The following is a 26,469-nucleotide window of genomic DNA, read 5'->3' on the forward strand; positions in this document are numbered from 1 at the left end:
TTACCAACTGATATGTTTGAAGTCGATGCCAAGCCAAGTAGTAACAATACCCGTCAAAAATAATCAGCTTTATGACTATAAATCCCATTAGAACTGTACTTATAACTATTGTAAATGTGTAAGTAATTCTGTCTGCCTCTTTGTCGCCTTTTCATGGCTAAACAACTGAACCGCTTTAGGTGAAATTTGGCAAGAAAGTAAATTCCTTGAATTGTTTTATATTTTGAAATGTAGTCCTCTGAATAAGGGACGGGGAATAACTTCTGTCCTAATCCCACGCTTGCGTGCCGACAAACATGGTACGGACTGTGCCAAGAAGGTTTGATCGTGTGTTCTTAGGTACAGTCGACGTCAATGATATGTTTACACTTTTGCACCCTACCCCTTTGTAATAAGACGAAAAGTGTAAACATATTATTAACGTCGACTGTACCTACAGAAAGTACGTTCATTGTCGTCGTGTAAGGCAATCCAATGTACATCCTTATCGAATCGCACCCAAATCATGGTATGTTTCAAAAGTTGGCTTGGCACCGACTTCAAACATATCAGTTGGTAACGCATATACTTAAAAAGGATAATATTTTATTTCATCCTTTTTGAAGTCGGTTTTCTTTTTTTTGTAAAAAGTTTTTATAACACATAGATATCAGTGAATGAACATGGGTCAAAATGATACAAAAATAATAAAATCATTTATCCAGTATATTAATTTTTTTGATAATTTGATACGTTTTCATTTTGAGTTTTAGTCGCGAGTCGATAGATGGCAGTAAATGTACTGCGACTACAAAATTTACAATGACCCCTCTATATCTATACTATCTATTCTTTTTGCCAGTACTCGTAGCGACCATTAAGCAGTTGTGGCCTAGTGCAAGGCGTGCGACTTTCAAAAGGTTGCGGATTCAGATATTTCCTATACCGGCTCGTACAAATGAATTACAATAAAGTTTAGTTTCCCCTCCGGGTTGGAAGACAGATGGCAGATGGCAGTCATATTTGTAAAACCTACTTAAAATAGGTTTTCAACGCGGACAATAGGGGAAAAGATGAGGAGGAACAAGCTATCATTAACGAACAAATCAAAAGAAGTTAGATACGAATTCCGGCTCTTTTTTTCCGCGACCACGATCCTTTTTTGGCGTTTAAATGTATGCACTTTTATTATAATCACCCATCTAACCCTAAAAGCTAGGTAATTCACATGACGGCAAACAGATTGGCATACAAATATCAGGTCGCCGACCTCCGGACCAAAAGGCAAATGGGGAAGAAGAAAAAATAGGGGTTATAGTGCAAACATCAAACATCATCAAACATCAACATTTATTCAGCAAATAGGCCACAAGGGCTCTTTTACACGTCAACATTGAATTTACATACAAGCAGAAATAAATCAACAATTTTATAAAATAAAACTAACAATTCAAATCAATCTAACGTATTACAATTACTGAGAGATGTATATGGTCTCTTAATGTCGAATTACATACAAAATACAGATACAAAACACACAAAATAAAATCTATAAGTAGAAAGTATTCCCCGATTCTGGCCCCGCCTCTCAGTGGTCCCCGATCCTGACCCCAGGGCCGAGCCACCGCCCCTGCTGAACCTAAAAAAAAAAAAAAAAAAAAAAAAAAAAAAAAAAAAAAAAAAAAAAAAAAAAAAGCCCCCCATTTGAATTGATTGCGCTAGGTCTCAGCAGTGCCCGGCGCCTCCTTCAGGGACTTACGAAATACGCTAATTAAACAATACACCTTGTTCACCACGGTAACAATAGGCTTATCGACCCTTTTCTATTGTTCGATCTCGACTCGGGCGCGCTATTGTGTTACCGAGCATACTACCTGCCTGGACCCTTTCCTTAACCCACCGACGTCTCCATTCATGTCTTCTTTATGTGTGTATACTGTAGGTGTTTGTGATAGGTATTTTGCAATAGGTATTAGCGACAGCTATTTGCAATAGGTATTAGCGATAGGTACTTATTTGTGATGCATAGGTACTCTAACTATCAACTCTAATAACCCGCATTATCTTATTACCTCTTGGAGCTATTTCGATTTATAAGGAATACAGTTCTAACCTTCTTCTGACGTAGAATTTACACTAGTAATCCTTTGGCAGCCTAAACTAACCTTAACCTTTTACCAAACCTAGCTTATTCTTCGAAAACCTAACCTAAACCTAACTTGACCAAACCTAACTAAAATCAACCTAACTCATTTCAAACTAACCTGCTTTCACCTAGTCTTCCGATATAAAGTAAACTCGTAGTTACTTGTTTCTTTCTATTATTTAAAAAAATAACGAGGCGTGTGAGGCATTTCTTGTGCACTTGTGTTCATTGTTATAATAGCTTAATTGTTTTATTGATAGACGTCTATTATATTTTATACTGACAATGGATTTATTGCTTCCTATACCTATTCTTTTATAATTTGGGTTTGAGTAAAGAGAACGTCTGTTTAGATGAACTTGTTGATACATGTTACTTTGTGTGATTTAAAAAAAAGAACGAGACATGTCAACTGGTTTCAACATGATTTAGTCTAATACATCAACATTTCTTGTGCGTTGCTATTCATTGTTATAACAGCATAATTGCTTTATTAATAGACGTCTATTATATTTTATGCTGACAATGGATTTATTGTTTCCTATACCTATTCTTTTATAATTTGGGTTTGAGTAAAGAGAACGTCTGTTTAGATGAACTTGTTGAGACATGTTACTTTGTGTGATTAAAAAAAAAAGAACGAGACGTGTCAACTGGTTTCAACATGATTTAGTCTAATACGTCAACATTTCTTGTGCGTTGCTATTCATTGTTACAACAGCATAATTGCTTTATTGGAAGACATCTATTATATTTTATACCGACAATGGATTTATTGTTTCCTATTATGCTTTTGAATTTGGGTTTTAGTAAAGAGAGCGTATGTATTAGATGAACTTGTTGAGACATGATTTTAACGGTACTGTACCCTGGTCATAGTGACACAGTATAAAAGCCGAAGAGAAATGAGTTTGAGTAAGTATTACCGTCGTGGCAGTCCACTGTATCAGAGCTCCTTGTATCTATTGCAGTATATAGAAATATAGTGTTAATTCAACAGTGAAGTGTTTAAGTGTTTATAGAAAGACCCAACAATGGATGTAAGTATGTCTTTTATTACCGTAACTTACTTTGTTTTGTTTTCACTTGTGTTCTTTGTGTTTTAATTATAAAGATTGTAGACAGTGTGTAAATTATTGTTTTATATTGTTTCAGTTCACTGAAAATACTTTCAAGAACTATTACTACCCGGATAATAATAAAGACGAATCAAGCGATGAAGAGGGTACGCTTGGTTTCAAAGTTAAACAAGCCATCGCAAAGAAACGTTCAGGAAACAATATCGATAGTTTCTTTGAACGACCTAAAAAGCAACCCAAAATTGTGAAACGGTCTTCGAATGTGAGCAAAAGTTCACCAGACGGTGTTGCAAACTTATCATCCGGACAAGACGACGGGGCATATGCATCACATTTGATTAAAATCGAGATATATGATATGCAAACAATTAAAAACATCCCACCCATGGAACACTGGAAGCATGCGGACTTCAGATTGAAATATTTTGCGCTGGAAGACGATTTGGAGCTACAAAATACGCGAAATATTATTTATAACATAACAAAGCAATTAGCTTCTAAGGACAGTAGTGTGAAATATTTTATAGATAATAAGAAACAGTGATAGTTATAATTATTAATGATAGTAGTAGCTTAATGATTGTGTTAACGTATTTCTCATTTTTTACCTCTCCTTAAGTACATTTTCCATGTAACAGATTATTTTTATTGTATAACATTACAACAAGTTTTAATTTAAACTTCTCACTTGTAAAGGTTACAGTCCCCACTCTTAGAAATCTTATACGTGTAGTCAACTATTTAAATGAAAGAAAGCACTGTATGATTTCTCATTTCATAATGGACTCTTTGAGCTGTGATGTCTACGATCTTGAACTTATCAGACTCTGTGAAGAAATAGAAGAAAATGAAGATCTATGCGAGGCTGCCCGTCTTGTGAGCCAACTTCATCGAGAGGCGTAAGTAAAAATATTCCTGTTCATACATGTTTATAACTCTTAACCGGTACCTGTTTAACAAAGGATGGGTCCCTAACTTGTTGTGACCTGAACTAATTGTTAGGATAAACGTGGGGTGGGAGAGGACTGGTTATATAAGCGGGGTATCTCGAGTTCATATCATTCAGTGTTTTGGTGCCGTGCTTGTATTGTGATATCCTTTTCCATAATGGTGTTTACTTATTATCATATTGGTCTCACCTTACCTCGTGATAAGATTGAGGAATTAAGTAAAGAATTTATTGTATCATATTTTCATAGAAATATTAGAATGTGGTACATTTCAAACAAATTACCTCACACGTTACTGGAAGATTCTGATATTATACCGTATTATACACCATGTGATGGGCATATAAAAAATTCCAAGGGGAATACTGAGTCATCAGATGTGATTGATGGAGTTTTGATGATGCAGGCCTATTGTCAGCAGTGTCGAAAAGACTTACGTTAGTATATACAACCAACCATTTTAGTAATTATTTTTATTTTATCTGACATTACGATATTTATGTTTATTTTGTATTGTTATAGATCTTCTCAAATAGGACGGGGAGTAAAAAGAACAGCTGCAGTTTTGGAGACTGAAGAAGTCTTGTCGAAGAAAAACCGTCCAGCAGCTGCTGAACCTGTTGCATCAACATCATCCGAACCAGTTCCCGATATCATTGTGAGTACAAATAATAATCATGAAATTGAATGTTCTGTGTGTAATAAGTTTGTCTCTAAAAGATATTTTAAAAATCATTTAAATAGTAATCTTCACAAAAATAATGTTTTAAGGGCTGACATTGAATGGGTTAATGTTCAGTTAATTGAAAATGCTTTTAAGAATAGGGTGGCCACTTACAGAATACTATTAAATGAAAATGTTCACCAACCATTTACTCCCGAATCTATTTTACTAGGAAATAAAGATAAAATCTTTGCATTATTGGATCGTTCCCTCACTGATCACCATGCTTTAAAAGTAAACTTTATTTTAAATGCGGATTTTACTCAAGAGACCAAACAAGTAAATAATACATTTGATTTCCAATTATGTAACAATGTAGTTGATGTTAGTAGCGACAAAGATGAGATTTTCGAGTCAGTTGTTAAAGATATATTAACAAAATTATTTAACTTTGAGAGAAAAGATAGTGGATGGAGTTTAGTAAAATTTAACTATCTAGATGTCAATGTAAACAAATTTAATCCATTGCGTGGTTCTTCCTATATCGAATTACCACGTGATATTCAGAACAGAAAAGCAGTTATTAATGTAAAAAATAGTGATCATGAATGTTTTAGATGGGCTGTATTGTCAGGGTTGTATCCACCTACAAGTCATCGTTCAAACACTACGAAATCGTATATAGCGCATAAAAATAAATTAAATTTTGGAAATTTAACTTTCCCACTTAAAGTTGGAGATATTCAGAAATTTGAAAAAATGAATGATATAAGTATAAACGTTTTTGGTCTTGAATACAATTCGAAAAGTAAAATACATGACGTAGTAGGCCCATTACACTTAACAAAGTGCAAAAAAGCTACCCACTTGAACTTATTGTACATATCCAAAGACAGTAAGGGGCATTATTGCTATATCAAAAATTTATCTAGGTTAGTATCCAAACAATTATCAAATACACAGCATGCCGCACATATTTGTGATGGTTGTTTGACGAACTTTACAACTCGTGACAATTTAATGAATCATCAAAGAAACGATTGTTTCCATGTTTGTACACATTTACCTTCAGAACAGGATAAAAAGAAAAACTGGTTCAATGAAAACGTTTCCTCCAATATACTTACTTTCGATAATTATGAACGTAAATTAAGGGTACCTTTTGTTATTTATGCTGATTTCGAGGCCTTTCTAAACCCGATTCAAACAGGTAAAATTAATCCTACTACATCCTCAACAACAAATATACAAAAACATGAGGTATATAGTTTTGGATACTATATTAAATGTTCTTATAATGATAAATTGTCAGTGTACAGAACATATAAAGGCAAAAATTGCACCCAGGAATTTATGAAGTATATGGAACAAGACTTAAAGGCCATTTGTAGGAGAAATACTTTTGTAAAAACTCCATTGCCTTTATCTAATGCAAATAATGTGCATATTTCTCAGAGTAGTACATGTTATATTTGTGATAAAAATTTAAACGAGGATTCAGTCATTTCCTATAATTACCATACTGGTCTTTATGAAGGAGTGGCACATAAATTTTGTTCTGAAAAATACAGGGCACCTAATTTTGTACCTGTATTTTTCCATAATTTGTGTAACTATGATAGTCATTTTATAGTGCATGGGCTTGGTTTGATGGAAGGCGACATTGAACTGATTCCAGAGAACAAAGAGAAATACATTTCATTTTCTAAGAATTTGCAAATAAATAATCGCACAGTTAAATTGAGATTTGTTGATTCACTTAAATTTATGTCCAGTGGTCTTGACAAATTGGCAAAAAACTTGTTGCCTGAACAATTTCATGAATTAAAATTGAATTTTTCATGCGAAGAGGATTTTAAACGCTTATTACGAAAGGGTGTATATCCCTATGAACACATGTCATCATACGATTCTTTAAACTTAACAGCTCTTCCCTCTAAAGATGATTTCTTTAGTTCCTTGTCTGATAGTCACATCTCAGAGGAGGATTATGATCACGCAAAAGATGTTTGGTCTCATTTTCAATGCAAAAATATGGGTGATTATTCTGATTTATATTTAAAAACTGATGTTTTATTACTAACTGATATATTTGAAAATTTTAGAAACCTTTGTCTTAAGACGTATGGATTAGACCCCGCTCATTATTATACTGCTCCGGGATTAAGTTGGGATGCAATGTTAAGAACTACAAAAATAAAACTAGAACTCCTAACTGATATCGATAAAATTGCTTTTATAGCGAAAAATATTCGAGGTGGCATATCACAATGTAGTAATAGATATGCGAAGGCTAATAATATTTTTTTGTCAGATTATAATCAAAATATCCCATCGTCATTTCTTATGTACTTTGATGCAAATAACCTTTACGGGTGGGCTATGTCTCAATGTCTTCCTACCGGTAAATTTGAATGGGTAAATACAGATACTGACTTTAATATATCTGATGACGCTGATCATGGTTTAATTTTAGAAGTTGATCTCGAATACCCTAACGAGTTGCATGACTCTCATTCAGATTTGCCATTCTGTCCTGAAAACGTTTGTTTGGGTAATTCCAAAGAAAAAAAATTAATTCCTAATTTAAATAAAAAAACGAATTATGTCATTCACTATAGAAATCTAAAACAGTGTTTAAAAAATGGTTTGAAATTGAGTAAAATCCATCGCATTCTTAAATTTCAGCAGTCTATGTGGTTAAAAAGTTACATAGATTTGAACACCCACATGCGATCACAGGCATCATCCGATTTTGAAAAAGATTTCTTTAAACTAATGAATAATTCAGTGTTCGGTAAGACCATGGAAAATGTTGCAAAACGTGTAAATGTCAAATTATTAAATAACTGGGAAAATCGAGGAAAAACGCAGGGGGTTCAATCTTTGATAGCGAAACCCGAGTTCCATAGTTTATCCATATTCTCTGAGAATTTAGTGGCCGTTCAGTTGAAAAAAACTAGAATATTTTATAATAAACCGATTTATTTGGGATTTTGCGTATTAGATATATCAAAAACTTTGATGTATGACTTTCACTACAGCTACATGAAAACCAAATATCCAGACAATCTTAAGCTTCTTTATACAGATACTGATAGCTTAGTATATCAAATTTTCACGGAAAATTATTACGCAGATATAAAATCAGACCTTAATTTATATTTTGATACATCTGACTATCCTCCTAACAATAAATATGATTTGCCGTTAATTAATAAAAAGCGATTAGGGTTTTTCAAAGATGAAAATAATGGTAGAATTTTAAAAGAATTCGTAGGTCTGAGATCTAAAATGTATACCTTAGATGTTGAAAAATATGACGAGAATGATGAGAAAACTGAAAAATACGGTGTTTTATCAAAAGCCAAAGGAGTCAATAAATGTGTTACAAAAAAATTTACTCTTGACAATTACAAAACGTGTTTATTTAATAAAAATTTGCAACGCGCTCAAATGCTAAGATTTAAATCTATAAAACACATAATATTCACTCAAAAAATAAATAAAATATCATTATCGCATGAAGATACAAAACGATACTTATTAGAAAACTCTTCTGACACTCTTGCGTGGGGTCATTATAAAATACCGCAATAATTAAAAAGTTTCAAAGTTGTAATTTAATCACACAGAACATTCGAATTCCAAATTATTGTTTGTACATTGTATATTTTTAAGATATTACTTGTAAACATGTAAAAAAAAATGTATGAATTGTATTTTATTGTATCTTTTAAGGTAATTTTGTAAATAAGAAACAAAAAAAATAATGTTAAAAGTGTGATCATATATAATAAATTTATTTTTTTACGTAATCCTTTTGTTTTTTTCTACTATATTTTAGTTGTTTAAATAGTAATCTTCTTTCTGAATATTACCATTTAAAGTCCATCCGTTAACATATCAACACTCACCCACACACACACACACACATACACATAGATTACGATATTTAATAATGATTCACTTTTATCATCCTTTCACCACCATTGTCGCAGGTCCTAGTGGCTGTGGTAAAACTCAATTTGTCACAAACTTTTTGAATAACTCCAAAGAGATATGTAATGTTGAATTTGATGAAATTATTTGGTGTTATGATGAAATGCAACCTCTCTACAATCTGGAAAATGTAAATTATAGTCAAGGAATACCAGATTTTTCAATTTTTGATGGGAAGAAACCTAAACTTCTTATTATAGATGATTTGATGAGAGAATCAGATGGACGAATCGTTGACATTTTTACGAAAGGTAGTCATCATAGAAACTTAAGTGTTTTTTATATTACACAAAACATATTTCATCAAGGTCGAGGTCAACGTGATATTTCATTGAATACAAGCTACATTGTATTTTTTAAAAATCCCAGGGATAAAACTCAAATACGCTACCTGTCACGACAAGTTTACCCAGAAAACTCAAAGTTTGTGGACGAAGCCTACAAAGATGCTACAAAGGAGGCTCATGGTTACCTCATGATTGACCTGAAACAAAATACAAATGACATATGCCGTTTCAAAACAAAAATATTTCCGTTCGATGGGCATTGCACAGTGTATGTACCTAAAAAGGGGTTTAAATATGATAAAAATCAGCATATTTTAGTCAGTTCTACATGATGCATGCAAGAGTAAACACATATAAACATTTACTTGAAGCATTGCAGTTGCTTAAACCCAAATATCGTACTGCGTTACTTAAATCTTGTGACGATGAAGAGATCAACATTATTTGTGAGTGTATTTATAACGTCCTAAATGGGAAAATTCCATTAGAAAAAAAAGAAAAGACGAAACTAAAAAAATATAAAGATATTTTAAGAAAATTAGTTTCGAAAGGGAAACATAAAATAAGAAAAACTGTTATAGTTCAAAAAGGAGGCGCATTTCTACCTATTATTTTAGGTGCAGTTTTAAGTGCTTTAGTGAACTCTTTATCATAAGCAAAATGGAAAACACAAAAAAAATGTTATTAGTAGAATCAGATTTTATTGAAAGACTGAAACGGAATGAGAGTCCACCCGAAAATTCCTCATCACGGTTAGATGGAGAGATGCAAAAGATCCTTAAAAGTAAAATGAATGATCGCGAAAAGTGGACGTTATATTCTCAAGCATTACAAAGATTTCTACATTTTATTGAAACAGATCGAAAACCGTTTAGAATACCCATCGTGATGGAGGGGCTAGATCAAGTCATCAACGAAAGTAATGATATTATAAAAACAAAAGTGAACAAAAAGGAGGAGAATGAAAATAATGAGTCAGTTACAGATAATATAACTGAAGCAGCCACACCGTCATCGTTTAATACACCACCTGGTGAAATAAATCAAGAACTAATGCCAATCAGTCCATCAAAAATTATAAACATATTACCTAAATCTTATGAAAGAAAAGCTCGAACGTTGTTAGATTACATTGTTTCAAGTAAACCGAAAATTTGGTGGAAACAGACTGGTGAAGTTGTTATAAATAACCAAACCATTCAAAATAGTAATATTACTGATTTGGTAAGCGACACCGTTAGATGTCTTAAACGTCCTAAGCCAATTGGATGGGAAGTGTTTGCTTTACTTTTAAAAGATATCGAAGTTCCTAGGTCATGCATAGGTAATCCTACAAATTTAGCATTTATTAAAGGTACTCCTTTGATTGAACCCTTTACCCCCTCCACATCTGTGAAGACGAGAGCCTCAACAGATAAAGATAATAATACTTCTACACCTCTTGCTACACGGGAGCAAAAGAGATCCGGAAAGAAAATAGAGTGGGAAAGATGGACTCCTTATTAGACATTAACAGAATCTACTATGATGTCTCTAATCCAGCTGGCTATAGCAGTTTAAATAATTTATCAAAGGAAATGAAAGGTCAAATGAACAAAGAGGAAGTGAAAAAATGGTTACAATCTCAAGATACGTACACGCTGCATAAACCTACTCATAGACGATTTACTAGAAATAAATACATTCTCTCGAACTTTAATGAACTTTGGCAAGCCGATTTAAGTGATATGAGTACTTATAGTCAATATAATGATGGGTACAAATATATTCTTTGTGTTATTGATGTATTCAGTAAATATGCTTTTGCAAGAGCCATGAAGAAGAAGGATTCAGCAACTGTTAAACAATGTTTTGAAAGCATATTTACTGAAGCCAACTCTGTTCCCCGTCACATCCAATCTGATAAAGGTACAGAATTTGTTTCAAGGGCGGTTAGAGATTACTTTAAGAGCAAAAATATTAATTATTATACCACTAATAACCCCGACATTAAAGCAAGTATAGTAGAAAGGTTTCAAAGAACACTTAAAATGAAAATGTGGCGTTACTTCACTCATAAGAATACATATAACTACACAAATATATTACAAGATCTTTTACATTCTTACAACCATAGCTATCATTCTAGCATTAAAATGCGCCCAGTTGATGTTAGCTCTAATAATATTATGACTGTTTGGTGTAATTTATATGATCGCAAAAAAGATAGGCAAATTTCATCAGAAACTAAAAAACTAAATGTAGGTGATCATGTTAGAATCACTAAATATAAGCATGTGTTTCAAAAAGGTTATGAAAGTAATTGGAGTGATGAAATATTTATTATTGATTCGATTATTAACAGATCGCCACGAGTTGTTTATACAATAAAGGATTTAGAAGGTGAACCCATCATTGGTACATTTTATTCTAAAGAATTACAAAAAGTAACTTACCTCCCCTCCAACGAGTATAAAATTGATAAAATAATACGCTCGCGTCGAGTTGCTGGCAGAAAGGAAATACTAGTTAAGTGGCAAGGTTATCCTAATAAATTTAATTCTTGGATACCTGAATCAAACTTAAACAAAATATGAGTGAAAATAGTTTTTATCTAACTTTGTTAAGTAATAGTTCATCAGATTACTACACGGATAACACGACTGCACATTTCTTAACTAAATTACCAAAGACCATTAAATTGGATGGAGAATGGGTAGTTGGGTTGGTGGAATTTCAATACCCTTGTTCCATGTATAATGTTCAAGAGCACGAAAACATCATTTATTTAAAGAAAACGGTGTTATCACCCACCGATAAAACTACAAAAATAGTGGATATAAAAACTCATATACCAGCCACTACATATGATAATATAGATCATTTTCTTCAAGCGTTTAATGAAAACCCACAGTTAAAAAATAACGTAAAATTTCGATATGATGGATTAACAAAACTGGTTGGAATAGCAACAACAAATAAAGAAATAACATCTATCATAACAACTCCGATACTAAGTCTGCAATTGGGTTTTAAACCGAGAACAAATTTAAAACAAAATACATTAGGAAAAAACCCAGCAAATTTATATTTAGGTTTACCATCTCAAATATTTGTTTATACTGATATAATACATCCACAAGTAGTCGGAGATGTTATTACTTCATTACTCAGAATAATACCTTTAGATCCAACTAAGTTCATTTATGGAGCTTATAAAACTCACATCTTCTCACCCGCTCATTATGTACCAGTTTTACGAAGAGAGTTCGATACAATTGAAATAGATATAAGAACAACGACTGGTGTCAGAGTACCATTTCAATTTGGATCTTCTTGCGTGAAGCTACACTTTCAACGAGTAAAATGATTTACAACAGATCGTCAGTCTCTTGTCCTTACGAACATTATTATTCACACCAAGCCGGCTCTGGGATAGGTATTGTCTATAAGGGAGTTCCATACCAACGAGGACATGGTATAGGCAGTTTTTTGGGTGGACTATTTAGATCAGTGCTCCCTTTGTTATCTAGCGGTTTAAAAACCATTGGAAAAGAAACCTTAGGGGCAGGGGTTGGTCTGTTATCTGATATGGTAAATTCTCGTCCTATGGATAGTTCCATTCGATCACGATTTAAGGAAGCGAGCGCTAACCTAAAAAGAAAGGCTGATGAAAAAATTGATTCTCTCATGTCAGGATCTGGGTATAAAATGTCGAATAAAAGAAGAGAACCGCTCATTACTCGAAAAGCATCGCGACGAAGAGGAAGTAAAAATAATAATAAAAATAACGATATATTTTCAAGTTAAATAATGTCATTTCTACACAGTCATTCATGTGAATGTGCAAAATCAGAATTAGATATATTTGCCCTTCCATCAACTCAGACAAGTATTGAAAGCGGACATTGGATTCATTACAAACCAATTTCATCTTTAAGTGATGATGGCCCCATTGAATTTCAAGTACCTGGATCAGGAGATGACTACATTGATCTATCACACACAATGTTACATATTACTGCTAAAGTGTTGAATCAAGATGGGACAAAATTAAAAGCAGATGCCGGAGTTGGACCCACCAATAACTGGCTACATTCCCTTTTCAACCAACTTGATGTATATTTAAATCAAAAACTCATATCACCCCCAAACAATACATATGCTTACCGTGCTTATATGGAAAATCTTCTCAACTATGGACCGGCAGCCAAAAAAACCCATCTTACTTGTGGGTTATGGTATGAGGATACCCCAGATTTTATGGATACCGTTGACGCCAACAACAAAGGATTTCAGAAAAGACTAGAATTTATCAAAGAGAGTAAGCAAGTGGAAATGATTGGACATTTGCATGGCGATATATTTAACCAAGAGAAATTCTTGATAAATGGCGTTGAATTGCGTATTAAGTTAGTCCGATCAAAAGAATCGTTTAATTTAATTTGTCATCAAGATAAAAAATTTAAAGTACAAATAACAGATGCTAGTCTCATTGTTAGAAGAACAAAAATTAATCCTAGCGTTTTGTTAGCCCATCAAAAAGTATTGGCAACAACGACTGCGAAGTACCCCATTACGAGAGCAGAAGTTAAGGTTCTCACAATACCATCAGGGGTCCAGGGTAAAACATTGGATAATATATTTCTCGGACAAATTCCTAAACGGTGTATTATTGGATTTGTATCAAATTCAGGTTTTAATGGAAATTTAGCTTTGAATCCATTTAATTTTCAAAACTATAATATGAATTCATTTAGTTTGTTTGTAGATGGTCATGAAATTCCTTCTAAAACATTACAACCGTCATTTAGTTCTGGTTTAATAGCGGCGGCATATCACACCTTATTTTCCGGAACTGGTATTCATTTTCACAACGAAGGTAATGGAATAAGTAGAACAGATTATGGTGGAGGTTATTGTTTGTTATGTTTTGATTTAACCCCAGATTTATCTGCTAGTTCAACTTCACATTGGAATCTTGTTAGACATGGAAGTGTTCGGATAGAAGTACGCTTTGATTCGGCTCTAACTAGCACCATTAATTGTATCGTTTATGCAGAATTTGATAACATTATTGAAATAAACAAAAACCGTGATGTATCTGTAGATTATAATAGTTGAAAAACATAATTATATAAATACAATGTTTTCTTTCGTTTACTTTATTTTGTTGTAGTCATTGTTTGCAGCATCATCAAGACAAAAATTGTTATTAATTAAGTAATTATGGATACTAATGAGATACAATTTTGTATGAAGAAATTAAACCCACTTTTTGAAACAAATGTTTTTGCTGCTAACAAAATACCTATTTGGGTCGATCTACCTGTCTTTATTGTTAGTAATTTGGACCCTGACACGAAACCAGGCTCCCACTGGGTTGCCATACACATTGATGTTACTGGTATAGGAGAATATTTTGATTCCTTCGGAAGGAAGCCTTCAGGTTACCATAACTTATTTTTAAAAAGAAACACCAGACAGTGGTATTTTAACAATAAACCTCTTCAAAACCATTTTACTTCAGTTTGTGGTGAATATTGTTTAGTTTATTTGTATTTTAAATATCATGGAAAAACTATGAAAGATATGCTAAGTTTGTTTTCTGATAATTCTGTATGTAATGACCTTATATTAAGGAATATGTTTAAAACATTTTTTGTGAAATAAAATAATACGTGTACTTAAATAAGATTTTTTATTTTTTCATATAATACAAAGACCATTCTAAACTATACATTTTTTTTAAATTTTATTATTTACAAAATATTTCTTAATATTCTTTGTTACTTAAAAACGAGACGACACAAAAAAATCTGTTACATGGAAAATGTACTTAAGGAGAGGTAAAAAATGAGAAATACGTTAACACAATCATTAAGCTACTACTATCATTAATAATTATAACTATCACTGTTTCTTATTATCTATAAAATATTTCACACTACTGTCCTTAGAAGCTAATTGCTTTGTTATGTTATAAATAATATTTCGCGTATTTTGTAGCTCCAAATCGTCTTCCAGCGCAAAATATTTCAATCTGAAGTCCGCATGCTTCCAGTGTTCCATGGGTGGGATGTTTTTAATTGTTTGCATATCATATATCTCGATTTTAATCAAATGTGATGCATATGCCCCGTCGTCTTGTCCGGATGATAAGTTTGCAACACCGTCTGGTGAACTTTTGCTCACATTCGAAGACCGTTTCACAATTTTGGGTTGCTTTTTAGGTCGTTCAAAGAAACTATCGATATTGTTTCCTGAACGTTTCTTTGCGATGGCTTGTTTAACTTTGAAACCAAGCGTACCCTCTTCATCGCTTGATTCGTCTTTATTATTATCCGGGTAGTAATAGTTCTTGAAAGTATTTTCAGTGAACTGAAACAATATAAAACAATAATTTACACACTGTCTACAATCTTTATAATTAAAACACAAAGAACACAAGTGAAAACAAAACAAAGTAAGTTACGGTAATAAAAGACATACTTACATCCATTGTTGGGTCTTTCTATAAACACTTAAACACTTCACTGTTGAATTAACACTATATTTCTATATACTGCAATAGATACAAGGAGCTCTGATACAGTGGACTGCCACGACGGTAATACTTACTCAAACTCATTTCTCTTCGGCTTTTATACTGTGTCACTATGACCAGGGTACAGTACCGTTAAAATCATGTCTCAACAAGTTCATCTAATACATACGCTCTCTTTACTAAAACCCAAATTCAAAAGCATAATAGGAAACAATAAATCCATTGTCGGTATAAAATATAATAGATGTCTTCCAATAAAGCAATTATGCTGTTGTAACAATGAATAGCAACGCACAAGAAATGTTGACGTATTAGACTAAATCATGTTGAAACCAGTTGACACGTCTCGTTCTTTTTTTTTTAATCACACAAAGTAACATGTCTCAACAAGTTCATCTAAACAGACGTTCTCTTTACTCAAACCCAAATTATAAAAGAATAGGTATAGGAAACAATAAATCCATTGTCAGCATAAAATATAATAGACGTCTATTAATAAAGCAATTATGCTGTTATAACAATGAATAGCAACGCACAAGAAATGTTGATGTATTAGACTAAATCATGTTGAAACCAGTTGACATGTCTCGTTCTTTTTTTTAAATCACACAAAGTAACATGTATCAACAAGTTCATCTAAACAGACGTTCTCTTTACTCAAACCCAAATTATAAAAGAATAGGTATAGGAAGCAATAAATCCATTGTCAGTATAAAATATAATAGACGTCTATCAATAAAACAATTAAGCTATTATAACAATGAACACAAGTGCACAAGAAATGCCTCACACGCCTCGTTATTTTTTTAAATAATAGAAAGAAACAAGTAACTACGAGTTTACTTTATATCGGAAGACTAGGTGAAAGCAGGTTAGTTTGAAATGAGTTAGGTTGATTTTAGTTAGGTTTGGTCAAGTTAGGTTTAGGTTAGGTTTTCGAAGAATAAGCTAGGTTTGGTAAAAGGTTAAGGTTAGTTTAGGCTGCCAAAGGATTACTAGTGTAAATTCTACGTCAGAAGAAGGTTAGAACTGTATTCCTTATAAATCGAAATAGCTCCAAGAGGTAATAAGATAATGCGGGTTATTAGAGTTGATAGTTAGAGTACCTATGCATCACAAATAAGTACCTATCGCTAATACCTATTGCAAATAGCTGTCGCTAATACCTATTGCAAAATACCTATCACAAACACCTACAGTATACACACATAAAGAAGACATGAATGGAGACGTCGGTGGGTTAAGGAAAGGGTCCAGGCAGGTAGTATGCTCGGTAACACAATAGCGCGCCCGAGTCGAGATCGAACAATAGAAAAGGGTCGATAAGCCTATTGTTACCGTGGTGAACAAGGTGTATTGTTTAATTAGCGTATTTCGTAAGTCCCTGAAGGAGGCGCCGGGCACTGCTGAGACCTAGCGCAATCAATTCAAATGGGGGGCTCTTTTTTTTTTTTTTTTTTTTTTTTTTTTTTTTTTTTTTTTTTTTTTTTTTTTTTTTTTTTTTTTTTTAGGTTCAGCAGGGGCGGTGGCTCGGCCCTGGGGTCAGGATCGGGGACCACTGAGAGGCGGGGCCAGAATCGGGGAATACTTTCTACTTCTATAATATTTAGAGGTGTAAATGTCTCTAACTAGGTATCAGAACTATAAGGTTATATAGTTTATCAAGTTATCCTTAGAGATGTATAGGGTCTCCAAGAGTCAATATCCTGTATAATTAATACATTCATTAAGAGAAAAGAAACATACGAGAGCAGAATGAGGCGTCTCACTGTAATTAATAAAATAAAATAAAGTTACTAAGTATTAAGTAATAGCTCGTGTTAGCTTAAACAGACCAGGGGATCGATTTTTGAAATTCGACCACTCGATTTCGTGTATTTCGTTAAATTATATCTCCACTACTAGGCGTTTAAATTCTACTAATAGAATTGAAATCGAGTGGTCAATACCACTAGATTCCAAATTTCGATCACTCGTATTTCAAAAATTAGCATTTCGCCGTTTTCCACCGATTTCCGAGTAACAAATTCGACCGCTCGATTTCGTGAATTTCGGTCAATAATATCTCCACTACTAGGCATTAAAATTCTACTAGTAGAATTGAAAACGAGTGGGCAATACCCACTAGATTCCCAATGTCTATCGCTCGTATTTCAAAACTTAGCATTTGGCCATTTTCCACCGATTTTCGAGTGACGAAATCGAACGATCGAAATTCAAAAATCGGCCCCCAGTCTCCACAAACAGCACCCGTTCACGAGTATGATCCAAAATTGTCCATGTTTATCTTTTGTCTCTTATTTTACAAAGTGAAATAGAATTGGTAATGAAATTATATTCTTTGACTGTGGGTATACCATTACTTAATAACAAGAAGACGTAGAGTCGGACCAAGCTAACTCTGCATGGCATTAGCAATAACAAAACAAACGCCTTCAGGATATAGCTAATAAATAGCTAGTATAAACAATTGTACAGGTACACAGTCACCACGCCACTTGGCTGTCGATTTGTCGGTTGTTTCGAACATAAAATGAATTCGATTAAGCGTCCAACCGATTGAGATGGTCCTGCAATCGAATATTCGGCCCCGCCGTCACAAGTCTAATCACTCGGAACGTCAGATTAAGTGCATGCGGCGGCGCGGCGTCCGAGCCAAGTATTCTGATTGCACGCGCGATCGAAGCGAGTTCAAAGCACCTGCTGCAAAATCTAAAACGAAATTCCTTTAATTGTGTCTCTATTTCTTTAATACGCAGATGCGATAGAGAGGTAGATAAACGTAATGAAATTTAGCTTTCTAGCAAACTACTCGTAGTGAAATTCTTTATGTTGACCAAAGCTTGATTTCACGGATTTATTAAGTATTCAGTGTTAAGGAGCGCTTATTAATTATCTAAGTACACTGGCGTTCAAAAGTGCATTGTAATACAAGCGTGCTACGTTACTTATCGACAAATTTGGCAGAAAAATTATCTTCTTATGTTTTTTTATGTTTTAATTTAGAAAAGGATTTTATTTGGCATTGACGGTAATAAGTCCGTTAAAAGTTTAAAGGAGAAAATTTGGCAAGTTGCGTACATCGTACGTTAACCTTATCTCCTTGCAACAAGTTTACAAAAACGTTACAACAAGAATATGGGAATGGGCAATAACTTACGTAGTTGGTCACAAAGTTAGAGGTTTTTTGATTTGGTCAATAATAAATAACGATTTCACGGTGAATAATAATATCTTTTGACATATAGTCATGCTAGCTCTGCTAAATTAGTTCGCTTGAGCTTAGACTCGCTACTGCGATTGAAATGGCATCCCATCAGGGTTGTTATTTGTATCGCCAAACATGTATTCGCCTTGGTCTGTCCATCTAAGGTGTGATCTCTGAAAACATGTCTATATAAAGTATTTTAGGATCAAATTGCACTGGGGACACCCTCGACAGATGTTTTGTAAATTTAGTACACGAAATTGTCGTCAGTGTTATGGATGGATGTAGTAGACTTAGGTACGCACTTACACATAATGCAATCAAGGCTCTTAATTTAAGGTAGGTATCATCACCGAATGATTGAATTCGTCAAAGCATTGAACGACCAAACTACAGATTTGACCAGGGATGATACAGACGGACAGCGTACATTACATACGTATGTAAGTACATGTATATGTAGAAACTACAGTTAGTGTAAATACATTTCACATACCTATTTAGGGGTCTGGGAAATGGATCTTTAATTTTATTACATGCAAACAAAATCCACATAGACTCTGCGATGAACTGAACGCGTTAGTTAGGCTCATTATTATATTCTTACCACTAGTAGATTACAGAGATAGGTACAAAGAAATAGAAATACAAACCACTATCGCTTGCTGCAATAAAAGTGCAGACTTCGAGTACATACCTAACTATATTACATTTTACGACTTTTGTCTGTTCGGAGAAAACTAAATCGAGCTATTATAATTATATTTATTAAGGTAATGGTTAGTCTTTCAGCCTGTTATACAAATAAATATATAAGTGTTAACGTGATTATAAGGCTAAAGTTATTCTTGGAATAACGGTTCGACCAAATAAACAATGGATTGTATTTTCAATATCGTCACGTTGATTATTTGATTCCTGTTTGATTCCCTATTTAGAACTAACAGGCCTACCTATCTATATGTATTCTAATTTCAGTTATTCGGTCTGTTTCCGATATGATACTATCTCTCTATCAAGAGATCAGTATCATATCGGAAACAGATTTGACTGAAATTCGAATACGCCTCAATCAACATAACCTATGTGCAAATTAAGTGGAAGATAATAAGTACTCGCACAATAGGGACGAAAAAAATTGCATGGGGTAATTTATGCATATATTATCTCGCCTATAATACGAAAACTCAAAAGTAAACAATTTTAAATGTCGATTTCAATTTCAAGTCAAGATAAATGAGAAGGGTTGCCTTGCAAGTTACAAATGCGACACAGATCAATCAATTCCGCGTACTCATATCAATAACTGGAAACGAACTGCCATCGGACCGTGGGTAGATTAGCCCTTTTGTGACGATTCAGTCACAATGCCACAAATGACCACAGCCAGAAATAAACATATGAAATCCGTCCGACTGCTGTACGAGTGTACGTGACACTTTCATTTCGCCGGCAATCGTGCTCGGGGGGCTACAATCCCGGTCCCGGCGCGCCGTCGCGGCGGTCGCGGTAGGGCCCCGTAGCCACTAAACACGGCCTAGGCGAGTCGACTCTTTCAGTGACCCAGTATAAAAAGACCTAGAGATCTGAAATGACTATGTGTGTAAGGAGCAAGAACTTACACTGGCTTTCTGAGCCTTTGTATAAAATTTGATTGAAATAGCACCCAAGACGTGGTATTTTCCGCTTACCGAACATTGAGGCATGTATAGTAGTATACCCTATAATGGACGTGGAACCAGTAATGGGACAAAAAAACATAATTCCTCTAAAATAAGTATCTAAAAGTAGTTTATAAACACTGGCTGTATATTATCATAAATAAGAGTCCTAGAGCTGTTTCAGTTTGAAGTTTCATTAAATTTGGTTGCTTTTTAAGAAATTGGCGTCAACCCAAAAGTTGTCGTGTCACTGAAAAAAAATACCACTACGAATTCTTAACAACTTCGCTAAGAGAGGTGAGTTAATTTATTAAATTTCAATTAATTAATACTTGATGAAAACTAGAATGTGTTTTGTTAATTGAATTTACCATGAAATAAGGTATACAACACACTATGTTGTGACTCCACAGATGTAAAAAAATAGTGGTATTTGGCCCAATCCCATTATAGGAGCTGTAAAACTGCGTACGTTCTATGATGGGACAATTGACAGAATGATGCTTGCCATGCCATAATTTCATGTTTAAACAATACAGAAGTCAAATGTAGTTACGAAATATGTCAATCAGGAGGTATTCTCGGACTTCGGATAAATTAATATCGTTTTTCCAAATTTTTATTTAACTTGCCCTGTTAGTTAGTGTGGGTCCAATCTTGGTAGCTGAATTTGAGCCACTTTTCGATTTCCGATTCAGTTGAAATTTTGTGTAAGTACGTAATTAAGTATGCAAATCGGATGATAATGCAATATTATGATAACATGGACCTAATCTGATGATGGAGACAGGAGGTGGCCATGGGAACTTTATCGCAATAAACCCTAACTAATTGTGTTTGGGTATATTAGAATTGTCTCGATGGATCTAATACAATAATAACTGGCTGTGGAAAGAAAAATGCATTCAGCGATAAAAGCTTATACCAAAAATTGATTTTTTTGCCGTAACTTATACCCCATTTCAATATTTTATACTGATAGAGCAATGTCCATTATAGGGGGCCCATTACTGGATCCACGTCCATTACCGGGGGCCCATTACTGGAGCTTTGGTGTCCATGACTGGAGAAAAAAAGCATAGTTTTAATTTGTTAAATATGTGGAAACTAATTGCTGTATCTTTCATACAACACGCCTAAAACATGAAAGACGGATAGGACTTTCATCTTTTAACACGCTAAGCGGTAGGCCATTTACATGTATACGGGAAATATCATAAATACTCCAAATTTCCTCTTAAATGTCCCATGACTGGTGCTGTTACTATATTAGGTTAATCGTAAAATCCAAAACAGTCTGGTAGAGATTGCTCTTTAGCAATAGGACTGTTGTTAGCCTCTACATTTAATCAATTGTTTCTTCTCTAATTCTTTTGCTCCTTTTTACTTTTTTATCTATCTAGTAAACAAATATGAGTTTGTCACATATGGTGTTCGTCTAAAATTAAGAAAATGATTCGCCTCTGGTTTCCTCTGAGTTAAATATTCCAGATGAGCATTCCACCAGTAGTGTTGCTACTTTTAGGTTTTATAATAACAAATAGCCCTCAGGCCAATATTTTGTTATGATATTTCGTAGCTTGGCTTTAACATATTTGTGATAAAGCTTGTATGTTTGTATGTTTTAATATATATACCAATTTTTATATTTAAAAACATACAACAAAGTATCGGGTCTGTGTAGCGTTAAGTGGCATTTTTATTAAATGCGCCAAAGCTAACTTTAAGATATTTCGAAGCCGGTGGTTATTCCCTGAGTTACGTATAGGTACAGCGCTTAGCATAGATTATACCAGACACAAGGTCGCTACTGCAGAACGTTTTGGGACTGGATATGCCATAGCGCGAGTGCCCTTATTTACATTCCTCGCCTACGCTATTTTACAATTTACTGTAATTGCTTACAGTTTGGTCCCTGGGCTCGCAGCCACCATTCAAAATGGAAGATCAACACAAATATGAACCTACCTATGTTTAGAATTAGTACAATGTTATTTGGCTTAAATATTTGTGTTTATATTCAATTTATCTTACACCTATTGTAAATATTTCCCGTGGCTTTACTTTCGATCTCTGTTTGGCCCAAAGTTTAACTGGTAGAGAATGCGTTCTGGCATTAAGTTCGCTTTTCGTACAACGTTTACGGTGCAATAAAGTTTATGAATATATATATATTGCCTATGCCTCTAATTGTTTCGTTACCTACATAAACTCGTAGGGAGTTGATTTGGGTGCTTGCAACACCCCACGTATTTTCTAATTTTAACATAATAGATGTGTAGGAAAACATTAACTCAATGCGGCGTTACGTGCCAAAGAAAATTAAAATCTTATATATTTTTATAGGTTATAAAAATTTACATAAGTGCCCCTGTGTCCTATTTGCTGAATAAATGTTTGATGTTTGTTTGACTTAACGCATTTATGAATTGCTCTCTACAGACAGGGATCAAAACACCCTATTCTTGCTGTACTCCGACGCGGGTGACGAACAACTCCAGCTGCTGATCGGCCCCATGATCGAGCTGTACTATGAGGATACCAGCGGCGACCCACCGGACCATGAGATGCTCACGTTTCGTGTAGACATCGCGGATGGAAGGTAAGTAGCTTATTAATAATTTTTAAGAAAAAAAAACCGACTTCCATGGGGGCCGATGAAAGATTATTGTAGATGATACACTATGTAGAAAAGGGGGTAAAACCACCCACTTTTCTACTAGCATTTCGCTTCTGTATAATGGCTGGGCCAACGCCGGCCACTCCAAGGGACGCAGCCATGCGGTAGAATGAGATAGCAATATCACTTGCTCCCTCTAACGCATAAATGCGTCCCTTGGAGTGGCCGGCGTTGGCTCATCGTGAAGAGGAGCCATGAGGGTCGTAGTTCTAGCCTAACCTAACCCACTCCTCAGATAGCAGTTCGGTTCTGTGCGGATCGCAGTTCGAACCTAATCAAACCCACTTTTCAAGTAGCATTTCATTTCTGTAAGGCTCGCAGTTCTAACCTAACCTAATCCTTGTTCGGTTCTGTGAGGATCGCAGTTCAAACCTAACCTAACCCACTTAATGGCGCATGCCGTGCGGTGTACGGGGGTTTAAGCGGGAGGGACTAGTAAGATTGGCATCATCGTACTTTATACCTACATTAATTTTATGGTAGGTAATCATAGTTGTTTATTTAGTTAAGGTATCATAGTGGTTTTCTGGGTCAAGGTCCGGGTCCGAGTCCGGGTCCGAGTCCGGGTCCGAGTCCGGGTCCGTGTCCGGGTCCGAGACCGGGTCCGAGTCCGGATCCGAGTCCGGGTCCAAGTCCGGTTCCGAGTCCGGGTCCGAATCCGGATCCGAGTCCAGGTCCGGGTCCGAACCGGATCCGGGTCCGAACCGGATCCGGGTATGAGTCCGAGTCCGGGTCCCAGTCCAAGTCAAAATCGAAATTCGTAATCACCAAACGTGTACCATGTGTCATTGAAGAGTTCTGTTCTGGTCATCATCAGCAGTTCCACTTCATCAAATGCGACAGTTTTTAATGTAAATGCTTGATTTTATGATGAAAATACAAAAAAAAATCTATACGTATGCCTTTAATATTTGAGGAGTTCCCTCGATTCCTTATGGATCCCATCATCAGAACTCGAGCTTGACAAAAATGTGGCTTAAAAACTTAACTTGCTTAACGAACATAACGAAAAGGAAAAATCGCCAAACGTGAACTATGCGTCGTTTAAGAGTTCTGTTCTGATCATCATCAGCAGTTCCACTTCATCAAATGCAACAGTTTTTAATGAAAGTGCTTGATTTCCTGATGTAAATACAAAAATCTCTATACGCATGCCTTTAAGATTTGAGGAGTTCCCTTGATTCCTCATGGATCCAATCATCAGAACTCGAGCTTGACAAAAATGTGGCTTAAAAACTTAACTTGCTTAACAAACATAACGACGAGGACAAATCGCGAACCGTGAACTATGCGTCATTGAAGAGTTCTGATCTGATCATCATCAGCAGTTCCACTTCATCAAATGCAACAGTTTTTAATGAAAATGCTTGATTTTCTGATGTAAATACACAAATCTCTATACGCATGCCTTTAAGATTTGAGGAGTTCCCTTGATTCCTCATGGATCCCATCATCAGAACTCGAGCTTGACAAAAATGTGGCTTAAAAACTTAACTTGCTTAACAAACATAACGAAGAGGACAAATCGCCAACCGTGAACTATGCGTCGTTAAAGAGTTCCGTTCTGATCATCATCAGCAGTTCCACTTCATCAAATGTCACTTTTTTGGGTGTATATGCTTGATTTGTTGATAAAAACCTAAAAATCACTATATGTATGCCTTTAAGATTTGAGGAGTTCCCTCGATTCCTCATGGATTCCATCATCAGAACTGGGTTTTGACAAAAACGGGACCAATCTGTATGCATATACATTCAATCAAAAAAAGAATTTTCAAAATCGATCTAGTAATGACGGAGATATGGAGTAACAAACATAAAAAAAAAATAAAAAAAAAAAATAAAAAAAAAATAAAAAAAAACACAACCGAATTGATAACCTCCTTCTTTGAGATTTGGAAGTCGGTTAAAAAGAAATAATGGTGTTATTATTAGATTCTTTTAACCCTTTTTCCAGGCATAGTAGATTTATCAACCATATACGCGCCACTAGAATTTCAACTATACTTAGTATAGCATTCCGATTTAAGATTCAAACTAGATTGCAAGCTGTATTAATTGGAATACATTTGGTTCTTTCGGGAAAACCTTATCAGATAGGTGCGGCTTGGAAACGGTTTAAAGCTAACAATGTATCCACTTGTTACTCGTAATATACAGGTCAAAATGTTATGTTATCCCTAAATGTTCCCCTATTTTTCAAGGTCTATATCAAGTCTATAATTATGTATGTTTTTTTCTGGATTCCACAGATGGCATCGACTAGGCTTAAGTATAAAGGGCAACTCGGTTACACTGTTAGTGGACTGCGAAGTTAGGGGCACGGTCGCCCTTCAGCGTCAGCCGGGCAGCACCTTCAACCTGGCGGGCGTACTAGTAGTTGGCACCCAGTACTCCACGGATCAGTACTATGACGTAAGTGCATACAGTTTAAAGGGCAACCCGCTCATGCTGCCAGTGAACTGTGAAACTACAGTAGCAGGTGGCACCGATACGTGGAGCCATACGATTATAAGTCGAAATAACAAAGACTTAAAAAATATATGCAAACTAAATAGACATGTTGATAATAATTAGAAAGGGACGTTGGATAATGGACATAATGGTGCTTTTATTTAACGTCAGTAGCAGCGTGTTCGAAGACAAAGCTAGCGATACAGTGGAGTTTAGGTACTAGTATTTTCATGAACCAAGTACTTAAAGCTTTATTTTCCACCCCTATGACTTAACCGGCATTTCAACTTAGAGTTGATATTTAGCAGCCTTAGGTTACTTAAGGGTTAGGTTTAATAAGTATATTGAGGTTTCCTTCTGATCATTTCAATTATTTTCTCAATCCATTAATTAAATTCAATTTTCCTCGTACCTAAAGTTCTACGAAAAATAGGTACACGTATTATGTTATTTTTGTTACGCAGATTTAATAACCGTAGAATTAATTATATGGAAGCTGATTAATTAGTTATTTTCTCTCTCTGTTTCTGTATTGAGGGTTTTTCTATTTTTCCTTTTTACGCAAGTAACTACCTACCCGTACAACAGATGGCGTCATAGGGCAACCACCGAGGCTCACTGCAGTGGATTAATTTGGACTGATTTGATTGATCGGAGTTTAACGCGTAAGGTTAACTAAGAATCAATAAGTAACAAATGGTTCAAAATTATTTTGTTAGGAAAAAGTTTATCACATGCATCATGTTTTCAGTGAAACTACCTACGATAATTAAAACGATATTGACTTCGATCACAAAATCCGCCTTTTTTCGACAGAGGGGAATGGGGCCTGT

The 26,469-nt window shown here is 34.7% G+C and overlaps 3 protein-coding genes across 3 annotated transcripts in view; 2 read left to right on the forward strand and 1 right to left on the reverse strand.

Annotated features, from left to right (window-relative positions):
• The window catches only part of LOC134678556 (probable nucleoporin Nup54), a 294,899-nt gene that overhangs the window by 124,003 nt on the left and 144,427 nt on the right, over nt 1-26,469 (reverse strand). The gene's annotated exons all lie outside the window — the stretch shown is intronic.
• LOC134678546 (collagen alpha-1(I) chain-like) overlaps nt 1-26,469 on the forward strand; it is a 56,332-nt gene that overhangs the window by 7,648 nt on the left and 22,215 nt on the right. The window contains exons 3-4 of the mRNA XM_063537133.1: nt 22,945-23,104; nt 25,435-25,597. Of these exons, the coding sequence (XP_063393203.1) occupies nt 22,945-23,104; nt 25,435-25,597 (323 nt within the window). The remainder of the gene's footprint in view (nt 1-22,944; nt 23,105-25,434; nt 25,598-26,469) is intronic.
• On the forward strand, nt 1,627-8,478 carry LOC134678705 (uncharacterized). The gene is made up of 2 exons (XM_063537361.1): nt 1,627-4,103; nt 4,677-8,478. Exons 1-2 carry the CDS (start codon nt 3,967-3,969, stop codon nt 8,416-8,418), a joined length of 3,879 nt encoding a protein of 1,292 aa, XP_063393431.1. The 5' UTR covers nt 1,627-3,966; the 3' UTR covers nt 8,419-8,478.

Source organism: Cydia fagiglandana, chromosome Z, assembly GCF_963556715.1.
Source record: "Cydia fagiglandana chromosome Z, ilCydFagi1.1, whole genome shotgun sequence".
NCBI lineage: Eukaryota > Metazoa > Arthropoda > Insecta > Lepidoptera > Tortricidae > Cydia > Cydia fagiglandana.